Source organism: Hemicordylus capensis, chromosome 5 (genome assembly GCF_027244095.1).
Source record: "Hemicordylus capensis ecotype Gifberg chromosome 5, rHemCap1.1.pri, whole genome shotgun sequence".
NCBI classification, from domain to species: Eukaryota; Metazoa; Chordata; class Lepidosauria; order Squamata; family Cordylidae; genus Hemicordylus; species Hemicordylus capensis.
In genome coordinates this window covers 245,638,497-245,650,788 of record NC_069661.1, presented here as the reverse complement: position 1 = coordinate 245,650,788, position 12,292 = coordinate 245,638,497, and the positions used below count along the sequence as shown (strand labels likewise).

Below are 12,292 nucleotides of genomic sequence, written 5' to 3'. Positions count from 1 at the left end.
TACCTGCTATACTATATTAGTTCCTATTAAACACCCCAACACTGGAAACTCTCTACAGTTCCCTAAAGATGTCTGTCTATAAATGCATGAACACTGGGACAGCTACACCAAAGCCAGCTCTGTAGAAGGCTAGGATCGTCGAATCATTGAATTTTAGAGGTGGAAGGGACCTTGGAGGACTCTTAGCCTAGTCTTCTAGTTATAGGATAGTTTACACCAGTTATCTTAGACTTATAATAAAACAGTTTAATGTGAAGACCACCTCTGGTTTAATTGATCTAAGTTCAGCCAACTATTACATGGCACAAGGAGTGATATGTCACTCCAAAAAAAAACCACTGATTCAACACCTTGGGCACAACCCACCTGACCTGCCTCTACTGTTCCCCTGCTGGTGCCTCAGAATGGAGGCAAGAGGGTTTGTATTCACCCAAGTCGTCATCCTCCTGCTCCTCCTCCTCCTCCCAATGTCTCCTCCTGTAACTCTTGCTCCTCTCTGGTAGCAAAGGCTGCTGTTCCAGACATAACTGTCTCTGCCTTGTCACCACCCAGCTCTGAGCTAAATATTCTTGTACACTCCTGACAATCTCATGAGAAAGCCAGTGGCTCCCAGGAAAGTGAGCATAGACCTTGTGCACCTGTCTCTTGGTCAGATGAGATGGCACAGCTATGTATCTTTGCAACTGCGCCCAGCCTGGAAATGCTGGGCACTATGCCATGTCTCAGCAGACTTCTGGGCTATGGCAGGGCTGCCAATTGCAGGTTGTCCACCTGCTGTTTCCTGCCATAGGAGCTGCCAGGAACAAGTAAGTGTGACTGCTAGAGGCTGTGGGCAGCCCTTCGCTTATGTTCTGCTGGGTCAGTACCCCGACAGGAAGTTTACTAGGAAAAGTATGGGAATCTGCTGAAATGGAGTATCTGAAGGCCTGTAAAAAACCTAAAGCTTTTGGATAAGGCTGCAGGATCTTCTAAGTTGTAACACATGAATGAAGGCAGCTGGTTATGTTGAGAAAGATGATGCAAAAAAAGCAGCTCTGGTTTTTGAATATTGCAGAATCAGAAGCAGCTGAGTTGATCTTTTTAACGGCATGTACTGAAACGAGGCTGAAAGGGCAAGCTATGGAACAGCTAGCAGAAATTTGAAGAACGCTGTGTTCCAAATAAACGTGAAACATTTGAGAAAGAGGAGTTAGAGGGGAGGCAAGTTATCTAAAAAATTTAACGGCTGGAAATGATAACCAGATACCTGGGTTTATAATGATTGTACAACAATTATACACATCCTTTGGAAATGCTGTATGGTTCTGCATTGATTGGTCTCCAAATGTATGAAGGCTGGGGGAGGAAAAGGAGCAATAGCTAAACCAAAACCTGGCCAAACCTTCAGTCTGAATGTCACACAGAGATGACTTCTGGACATTAGATTCATAGTGGTGCTGCTGGCATAGTGAGCCTACATGAGGACTTCCTGAGCACTGAGTGCAGAAGTGGGACAACTCTCATATCATTTCCATGTTGGAGGATAACACTAGAATTGATGCAGGTCCGTGGGATGTGGTCCTTCTGTATTTTCAAGGTGGCTCTGCTGCAGTTAGTTTCAAAATTATCTAATTTATCTAATATTTATGGATTGTATGAATTGTCTCTTAGCCCAAAGACATCCAAGATAAGGTACAGTATTAAAAACCAAATATACAATTCCATTCAAACTAAGTTTGCTCCTAAAAGCCCATGAAAACCTACCACCCAAATCAGCAATGGTAGAAATAGAAGTCTGTTAATAAAAAAACTGATGCATCTTTTCCTCGTTTGACACAAGGAATCAATGGATATATGTCTTATGATCCATCAACTTAGTGTAATGGGGGAATGATGGAGTATTGTAGGATGAATCTGGACATGCAATGAAGTTATTGTTTGCTTCTGTATTTGGAAGACAAAGTAATAAACTATGAGGGGATTCTCATGCACAGGCAAAACTGGACTAAGGAAGCCCAGCCTGGTTTTGCCTGTGCTTGAGAATCACCGGGAACTACTAGGCTCCTGGCGGCAGGGTGGTGGCAAACCTATCTCCAGAGCCCACCTTCAACACTAGGTTAAGGGAGCAAGCACTCCCTTAACTGGTTTCTCCAACTGTCTGCTGGCCCTGGTTGCTTGCAGTTGGGGCTATGAGACTGTGAGGCTCCCAGCTGGAATGGGGGGGGATCCCCATAATGGGAGTTCCTGGGGTCTCCCGACCCCCACAAACCTCCCTGCTGCCAGCAGAAGCCAGCAATTGTCTGGGCGGGAAATCCACCCACCCAGCAAGGTGCTGAAGATCGTCTGCAGGGAGGTAAGCATTTTAAGGCTTTGGCCCTGCTCTCCCTTGAGCGCTTTCTCTGCAATCATGAGAAAGGGCTCTATAAATGGAGTGGGGGGAGGTGGGGAGGTGGGAATTTCAAGGCTCACAGCAGCCTTGTCTGCTTTGAAGCTAGAGAAGCCCAGCTAAAGCACGAAAACAGGTACGTTCCAGACTACAGTGTGCCTGGCGGCAATCAGTCCCCTTGCAAAGCCAGTCCTTGCAAGCATTGAAAATTGGGCAAAGGGCAGGGAGGAGCAAAGCTTGTCAACAGCCTCTTTTTCTCACTTTATGCTTCTTGCAAACTTCCCAAGGAGTATGAAGAGAGGAGCTCCTTGAAACTTTTGCAAGTGGCATATTAGTCCCTACAAACTGCTCCAAGGGCAATACTGGGGAGGACATCTCGCCATGGCCACCCTGCTGGTGTCCCAACGACCTGCTGCCTGAGGCAAATGCCTCACCTTGCCTCATGAAAAGACAGCCCCTGACAGGCAAGCAGAACATGTCAACCCATGGTCCAAGGTCTTACCTTCTGGTTCATTCTTGATCAGCTCCTCCATTTTCCTCTGTTTTAGAGTGTCCACAACATCCGCTAAGCTGCCTTTCCGCCTTTCAGGGGTTCCCAGAGCTGTACTGGAGAAGGACTCTCCGCTTTGACGCCCACCTTCTTCTGCCTTCGAGGGTGAGGTAGATGAGTTGTGCAGGGCAAATGAAGACATCACCTTATTGCCATCAACTTCCTGAAAGAGAAACGAGACCAGATGAAAGACCTCTTAAAGATCCCCCACACAGGTGCACACAAAGGAAGGAAGAAATAACCATCCTTTGTGCTTGGAGTTCATTGTTGTTTGTTCCTCTGTCAAAACCTTTATTTAATAGTGGGGGGGAGAGAAAAAGAGGAAAAGAAATATAGCTTCAAAAACACAGAGAACAAAGACTTTCCATCAAGGATAAACTAAGATTACAGGCTGAAGTGAGAAAAGATTAGCGTTCAGGGGAGAAACATTATATATTTTTTCCCTCCAAATGAGAACTGTTAATGTTCACAGGTTTTCCAATAACAACTGTATGGATTACCTTTAATTGTTTGCTCCTTTGCAGCAGTTTATGTCCAACCTCCCACCCCCCGCCTTGCAAAAAAAATATACCAATTTCCTATTTCCCCCCTAAACGGCTTAATGCCAGGATAGTTAGTGGCTCTTGAAAATGAAACAATAATAAGATTCTAAGTGCCCCGCACCACAAGATGGTGTGACATTATTCCCAAACTTACATTTCAAGTAACTATCTTTTCTCTGTTTATCAGAGAATTTAGATGCTCCTAATTTATTCTCCTTCCATTCCTTCCATCTCTCTACCCACTTTTTAAAAAAGAGACTCTTTTAAAGACAAGGCATCTGACACAAAGGTGGCCCTAATGATGTTCACAGATGACAGGCCCCGTGACACAAATACACGCTTTCCTCCCGCAAAGGTGAGATCCAGGTTTCATTAATGTCCCCACGAATACTCTCACCTATTTTAATGGATTTGACTCTTAACAGCCATGTTTTGGTCTGTCCTGATGAGACCATCCTCTTTCTCACTTCCTGGTATTTCAAACATCTCTTTCCCTCTGCGTGAACACACACACACATCTCTGGGCCACTCTGCCTGCTTTTTTCCTCCTTTGGAAATTCTCTTTTAATTTATTGATGTTTGTGCCTCTGAAACCCTCTCTTCTGCTACTGTGCTGCAATTGTACTGAGCACATGAATCTGAGGAAGCGGGCACTTCATAGGAACACTGGAAGCTGTCATATACCAAGACAGACCATTGGTCCATCTAGCTCAGTATTGTCTTCACAGACTGGCAGCGACTTCTCCAAGGTTGCCCACAGGAGTCTCTCCCTGCCCTATCTTGGAGATGCTGCCAGGGAGGGAGCTTGGAACCTAGATTCTCTTCCCGGAGTGGCTCCATCCCTCATTGCATAAGGGAGGCATGGTAGCATGCCTGTTGCTTGGTGGAGAAGAAATCTGATAAAATTAAAAACCCTTGGAGCTTCCACACTTCCAAGATACAACGTGACCCCGTTGCAGTGGTGACCCATTGCTTCCACACTTCCTGTGTTGTGACACCACAGTCCCCACATGGACAGCAGGGTGCCATTCATATTTCCAATGCCTTGTTTTGAATTTAATCACTGCCAGATAGAGCTAGGACATCATATATCCAGCGTAAAGAAGTTGCTGTTTTTTCTTGCAGTTTCTGCAAGACTGCTCCCCCTGCTGTTTATGTTTTGAATGCAGCTTGCCTGAATGGAGGTATTTTGCTGCTGTTGAGCAGCTAGTCTGGAAAGTGCCCATATGATAGCTGACATCACTGTTTTCCCCGCCCTCTATTCTCTATCTCTAAAATAACAATTTAAAACAAGATTCCTGAAAAGGGATTAGAGACCAAGCTAAATAATGCACCTGCTGTGTAATTGAGGTCTGCATGCTTGAGTTTTCAAAGGTAAATAACAGAGCTTGAATCTGGGCTGGGAGCACTTTAACCCTTCGTTCCCCCGGTCTCAATCCAGATCCCCCCTCCCTCCAATTGCACTACTGGGTACTTTTGCTCCTGGGACAAATAGCAGCCATGGGGATCCCATTCCAGCTTGGGCACCATGGGGTAAAAGCTCCTCTCACAAAAGCACTGGCCCCCAATCCAAAACAAGGTTCAACAGTAGCTATTTACATATGAAAAATCAAGTACAAGTTGACAAATCAAGTTGCAAACCAATTTTGCAATAGGCTTCTTGTCTTGTTTGCCCTAAGACTTCAATGTGGTTTGCAGTCTAGAAATTGTTCCTTACAGGATGTGACCCTCAACCCCACTGTGCTGGGCTGACATGACTCTGTCCCCATCCGGTGTCAGAGGAGACACCTGAGCTCAGCACACCTTTGATGAACCAAGGATCCAGGATATGATTTGACTCAATACTGAGTGGGTATAAATCAGGGGTTCTGCAACTGTGGTCAGAGGCACTCTTACCCCTGGACTTGGGGGCCACGTTCCAGGGCCTCCACACCCCCTGGGGTCCCCAAATCACCTTTAGTCTATCCTGGGTGGTGTGGTTTGTGCCCTCAAGATCCTACATGTTAAAAAAAAATGATGCTCAACTTGCAGCATGGGGGCCCTCCAAAGGCCTTTCAATCCAGCACAAGTGCAGGGCATGCTGGGACTTTCGGAGGCCAGGCGGTCCCCGATTCCCACCACCCTAACCTGCTCCGTGATGGAGCCAGTTATCGTGTGGGTGGCCAATCTGGCTGCCCAGGGAGGGCTACATGATCCCCATCAAACACTGCTCGTGTCGAGAGCCTCAATATTTTGAATAAGTAGTTCACGTCTTAGTGACAGTGCTATATTGCCAGGAAATTCTGTATAACTGGAAAAATCACACGAGCTTATACCAACATCAAAGAGACAGCCATTCTTGTTTTGTATTTCTTCAACAGGTGTTGAAGAACCTGACATTCAGACAGCAGAACGATCGAAAGACTCTCAAAGGTATGCATGCAGGGATAAATCTGGCAGGAGGAAGAGCAGGACTCTTCAGTGGCCTCCCATCTCTAGGCATATATTAGGTTTATTTAGCACGAATTAGTCACATTTAAATGCAGCCACCTTTTGAAGTCTCAATCAGGGTAGTTAAATCACAATGGAATGATTTTGCTCCACTCTCAATTATTTCTCTGAACTCCTCTGGCTTATCAGAAAAACAGGGGTTCTAACTCAGGTTTGCTATTTTCTGAATTAATTAGCCAGAGGAAAGAGTTTGATATTTTGTGTATATGGTTGCTGTTGTTGTTAATATGAAAATTTATATACTGCTTTTCAGAAGAAGAAAAAAGTTTCCAAAGGAGTTTACATAGAAAAGGGAATAAAATAGTTCCCTGCCCCAACGGGCTCCCAATCCAGAGAGAAACTCAAGGTAAATACCAGCAACAGCCACTGGAATAACACTGTGCTGGGGTTGGACAGGGGTTGCTGTTTGCCCCCTGCTAATTGCCTCCTCACCATTTGCCCCCTCACCATTTTAGAAGTTGCTTCTTGCTCATTTAGTAGAGTAACCATTTCATTTCTTTTTGTATGTAAACCACACTGTGAACTTTTAATATGTGTGTATGCATATTATTACTAATACGAATACTGCTATTAAGAATTGTGACTAACAGCTCTAAAAATCAAGTGAAATTGGTTCCAAAGCTTTCTAATGTTTACCCAAAGAAACATATCCTGCATACAAGCAAGTGTTCCTAGGAAGCTGGGCTGAAGCATGGTTGGAGTGGGCCCTGGGACAAAAAGTGAAGATGCACCCATGGCCCCCCTCCACCTCATCTCCCCTGAACCCCATGCCTTTGCTGCTGCAGGACTGTGAGGTCATGGTGAAAAACAAAACATTCTCAACGCAGCCTTTCTCTCCTTCCTATGCCGACAACATCACACACTCCACACGCACGCAGAGACATTCTCTCACACATACATACACACACATATACATTCCATTGGCTCAGAAACATCTTAAGCATAGATACAGTCTCATCAAAAGTGTTGGGGAACCCTCCGCCCCAAAAAACCTAAAAAAAACCTCCACAAGTAACTTGTACAGGAGCATCAGTGATGTCGAATGAATGGGAGGGGGAGATTTTTCTAAGACTCAACAGACTGCAGGAACCTGGCCCCATGGTGAATAACATGGCCCTGCCTCCCTCCCTGCTCACTTTTAGCAATAGGCTTCTCTCTCTGCTAGGGATCCATTCACCTGTTCAAGTTTGATTACATTTCAGCCTCTGGCCGTGTTAATCCTTCTAACAGTTTTACAAGGTTAGCAGCTGTTTCCAGGCACCGGGACTTGGGGTTGCTCATTTGCCTCGTGATTCCCGTGCTAACGGATGCTACAGCAACATAAAATTTAAAACAAACAAATAATTATTTGTTTTCAAAAAACAAAAAACAAATAGCAGCTACCTAACAGTCTCTTTCCCCCCCTCTTGTGAACTGGCTCTGTACTTACCACAATACCTTGATGCGATTTCTCGTTTCCTCACTTCAAAGGGCAGCAGGGAATTCACTTAGATCCTGTTGTAGGGGGCAATCATGGCTTCCTTTCCCCCTCCTACCCCCCCCACTAAGAATAAAAGAGATTGACCCCAGAATGGAGTCCATCCAGAGCTAATCACAGCAGAAGTTGCTATTCTAATTGCCAAACAGGTTTTCCACCAATGACAGCACATCCCTCTTCCAAGGTTTAATGATAAAACAGGCTTCTGCCCTTTCAGGATGAGGTCAATAATCTTCCTTTGTTAATCTTGATGAAGCTTTGCTTAATCTAGCCCCCTTGTCACCTTTGTGATTGACAGGTAAAGTCATGTCACTGGACAATGGACTTTATCCTCGCTCTGGACAGTGTCTCCTTTTCAAGATTAGTCAGCGTTCCCATTTCTCTCTTAAAGAGTGCAATCATTTTACGAGACTTCAACTCTTATTTATTTCAGCTGGTTTGTTTGTGTTTGCTTGTTTGTTTGTTTGTTTCCAAGGTCTACCATATTCTGGATGGAAGATGAATTCCCCACTCTGTGTTTCAGGAAACAAAGTTAACGTATAATTTCCCACGAAACTGGAGATTGGCTGACACTCTAATGTTACACTTGTACAAGGAGCAAAGTTCTGCTAGTGTAAGAAGATCATGCAACTACACTAATTCCTGGGGATTTTAGGAATTGCTCTTCAGTATTGCAGCAGCTCTGCTCTGCCTGGCCCTGCTTTCCACGAGAACTCTATGGTAAGCAAGGCTGCCGGAAGACCGGGAACAGTTTAAATCATGCCAGTGCTACAGAGAACCCAAACAGAATGGTAGGATGGCTGCCTTTGGCTCCTACTGACTTTTAACCTGGGTAGCAGATCTGACCTAGCCAGGTTTGGAGCTGTTGGGCTGGGAGGTCTCCCAGTTCCCCAGACAACCACAGATTCCTGGGTTAACCTCATCCTACCCCGGAATCTGTAGTCCTGAGAACAGCCTCTGTTACTTTAGGCTGACTCACATTGACAATCATCCCTCAATCCCCTTTTTTAAACCAAAAAGGAAATTCAAGCAGATGGCAAGAATGGATGAAATATTAAATACTTTACACTCAAAGTGGAGGGGAAGTGTTGGGCCTGGGTTCTGGCTTTATCTGAAGCAAAGACGCATACTCCCTATTTCTGTTCTACCAGGACAGTCAACATATTTATAGAATCAGACAGCAGGTTCATCCAGCCCATGTTTCCTCCTCGGAGTACGGAAGGGCCACAGCTCAGTGGTGGAGTATCCATTTTTATTTTTTAATTTTGCATTTCAAGGATCCGGGAGTTAATCCCTGACAGCTAAAAAGATTCGCAGGTAGCAGGACTGGGGAAGGCTTCTTTCTGCCTGAGACCCTGGAGAGCTCCAGCTGGCCACTGGAATAGACAACACTGGTCTAAATGGATCAATGGTGTAAGGCATGCTCGTATGACTGGAAATGGCTCTTTGAAGTTCCAAGCACGGATATGACCCAGACCTGATATCCTTTAAACTGGAGATGCCGGGGATTGAATTGGGGATGTTCTGCATGCAGAGCACGTGCTGTGCCACTGAGCTATGCGTGACTCCTCTCCTGCCTGTATGGAGTTCCCTTGCACTGAGTCAAACCACTGCCCCCTCCCCAACCCAGAAGTGTCTGGTTGGCAGCATCTCTCTAACAACTCAGGTCTTTCTCAGACTTGCAACCTGAGATCCTTTAATGGGAGATGTTAGGGGCTGAAACTGGGGCCTTCTGCATGCAAAACCTCTACTTTGCTACTGAAAATTGTTGTTGTTGTTATTGTTTACACAGTCAGACAGGTGTTATTGACTGGTTTGTTTTATCCAGACATCAAGTCCTTCCCAAGGACCTTGGATGGCTGAATTTTATTATCAATGTTGTTGCTGTTATTATTATAGATATCATCGCAGAATATAGGCTGTTCCCTATAAAAAGTAAAAAGTAAAGTTGCTTTTTGTAATTGGCTGATGGTGATTTCTGTGGCCCCTATGGTGTTGAGGTGCTCTTCAAGGTCTTTTGGAACTCCACCCAGGGCACCAATTACCACTGGGATGATTTTGGTCTTTTTCTGCCACAGCCTTTCAATTTCAATTTGTAGATCTTTGTATTTGGTTATTTTTTTCTATTTCTTTTTCTTCTGTTCTGCTATCCCCTGGTATTGCTATGTCGATTATTTTGACTTGTTTTTCTTTCTTCTCGACTACAGTTAGATGATGATGATGATGATGATGATGATGAAGAATTCAATTTCTATACCACCCTTCCAAAAATGGCTCAGGGCAGTTTACACAGAGAAATAACAAATAAATAAGATGGATCCCTGTCCCCAGAGGGCTCACAATCTAAAAAGAAACACAAGATAGACACCAGCAACAGTCACTGGAGATGTCTGGCCGCTCCGCCTCATGCTTCTGGAAGCTGAAGCACACTTTTAAATTAAACAACTGGATTAAAATGAGCGGTTTGCTATCCCCTTGCACCTGAAAAGCCTGACTGTTAGCATGTTTAAAGGGAAGAAGCACCAACTGTCAGATGAGCCCCCTCTCTGTGTTGGATCATCAACTAGAAATGCCTCTTGATTTGGAGGCGGAGCAGGAGCAGGAGGAAAAGTCCAGCACAGCAACCCATACAAAAACAGAATGGGCAGCCTCCCCGGGGAGGGGGGGGGGGAGATTTTGTTGTGTCTCTGGATCTTTCCCTCACTCTTCATACACTCACATGTAAAACAGAGATGCACCGGAATTATGAGCCCTCAGTGGAAGTTGATTAGAAAGACACAAAGTCAGAACAGTATTACTACAAAAATTAATCAATTTTCAGCAGCAACAACAAAGTTCCCAGAGTGGTTTAAAAAGAAATAAAATGGTTCCAAAATGGTCCACGATCTAAAAAGAAACACAAGAGAAGCACCAGAAACAACTGCTTGGAGGGGGGAGGTGTGCGTGCTAGGGTTGAATAGGTTCTGTTGCTCTCCTCCTGCTAAATACAAGCGAATCACCACTTTAAAAGCTGCCTTATTGCTCAGTTAGCAGAGCAAATCATGCAGAGACCCAATGGGCAGCCTCCTTATGTAGGTGGGTACTTTACTTTCATGCTGTTTAACTAACGTATTTTTCATAACACACCCAGCTTTGGAAGTACTGATAGGAACATGTAAAATTCACCTGAGCAATTTCATTTGTCTTACAGAAATTCATTTGACCTCACTTGGAATTTTTCAGGTGGTTCCCTTTGGGAGAAATCCTGAAATTCACTCCATTTCCCACCCAAATTTTCAGTGCCAACACTATTAAGGAACAGTATCTCCACCTCTTCCCTCCCCCAATGCAACAACCCATGCTCATCAGTGGCATATCGCCTCTAATCTGGCTGTTCCATACAGCCATCATGACTAGTAGCCATTGATAGACCTGTGCTCCATGAATTTGTCTAGCCCTGTTTCAAAGCTACCTAATTTGTTTGTTTGTTTATTTATTCAATTTCTATACCGCCCTTCCAAAAATGGCTCAGGGTGGTTTACACAGAGAAATAGTAAATAAATAAGAAGGCTCCCTGTCCCCAAAGGGCTCACATTCTAAAAAGAAACATAAGACAGACACCAGCAACAGTCACTGGAGGTACTGTGCTGGGGGTGGATAGGGCCAGTTACTCTCCCCCTGCTAAATAAAAGAGAATCACCAGGTTAAAAGGTGCCTCTTTGCCAAGTTAGCAGGGGTTTGCCAAGTGACATCCTAAGCCTAACCTAAGCCAGTGACATCCAGTGGCAATGAATTCCACAGGTTGTGTGCTGTGTAAAGAAGTATTTTAGCTTCAAGATAAGTGGAAATGCTGAGATACAGCTGAAATAGAAGTCAACACAGAAACTGTTCTGTGGGGTTCATGGTGGAGGTCTCCCTGTGCTGATGGTTGTCTAGTCTTGATAAAGAAGGCTTCAGGCCCAACCTCTGCTCACTGAAAGGGAATATCACTAGAACAGGATGCTGCTTGCGGGCTGCAGAGGCAAAGAGCGGTGGTCTACTAAAATTTCAGCTTTACAACCAGGTGGTCGAACACAGTTGCTTAATATGAATGAAGTTCAGCAGATGTCTACTAAGAACACGGGCCTTTTCAGAAGAAGCACACAACTCAGAGTGGAGGAACTTGAGGTTCCTCTCATGCAAATGCAAAAGTCATGAAGGCTCTTTGACTCTTTTTGAGCTTTGTAGTTGTACATCAACATAGAATTTGGCTCTGAATCCAGTCCCTGTACATGGGTGATGCCTCAAGTGTTTGTATTTCCATGGCAAGGACTGTGGACTTTAACAGGCAGAATGTCTCATAGATATTTCCTTTCCCATTTATGATCACATCACACCTCCCAGTTTACGTCAAGCACAGTAATGGTTTATTCGGAAAAAATAATAATATGAGAGCATAGAATGCTTGGCTCTTAGTCATGTTGTGTGCAATTTGTGTCCTGTTCAACACAGACTGGAAACAGGAGACCTCGCCCCCCCCCACGATGGTATGACAGAACCGTATTCTCTGTGGTCTGCACATTTATTTTTGTCTGTCTGACTACTGTCTCACTGACAGTCTTTTCTGGAGAAACATGCCTTGCGGTATTTCAAAAACCTGCGGGATCTGTTTGGTCAAAGTAAGTAACAGCGCAAAACTCATGAACATGTACACCAAAGTCAACAAGGTTCCTCTCATGCCACATTGAATTCTCTGGCTGACACCCTGACCAACAAAGTTCTTGCTCTGACAAAAGCTGTACAAGTGCAGCAAGATGGTGTAGTTGTGCTTTAAAAAAAAGGTGGGGATTTGTGGAATTCAACAGTGCTATCATACCCTTGTACAACAGTTCCCATTTTAAAAATGAGGA

General features: G+C 44.6%; 1 protein-coding gene across 11 annotated transcripts in view; it reads right to left on the bottom strand.

Annotated features, from left to right (window-relative positions):
- SOX5 (SRY-box transcription factor 5) overlaps window positions 1-12,292 on the bottom strand; it is an 876,032-nt gene that overhangs the window by 432,789 nt on the left and 430,951 nt on the right. For 10 of the 11 annotated variants that reach the window (XM_053255253.1, XM_053255257.1, XM_053255255.1 and 7 more), the window contains one exon: window positions 2,868-3,078. In XM_053255253.1, coding sequence (XP_053111228.1) covers window positions 2,868-3,078 — 211 coding nt within the window. Of the gene's footprint in view, window positions 1-2,867; window positions 3,079-7,124; window positions 7,258-12,292 lie in introns of all 11 variants that reach the window. The other variant, XM_053255262.1, reaches the window with a different exon arrangement.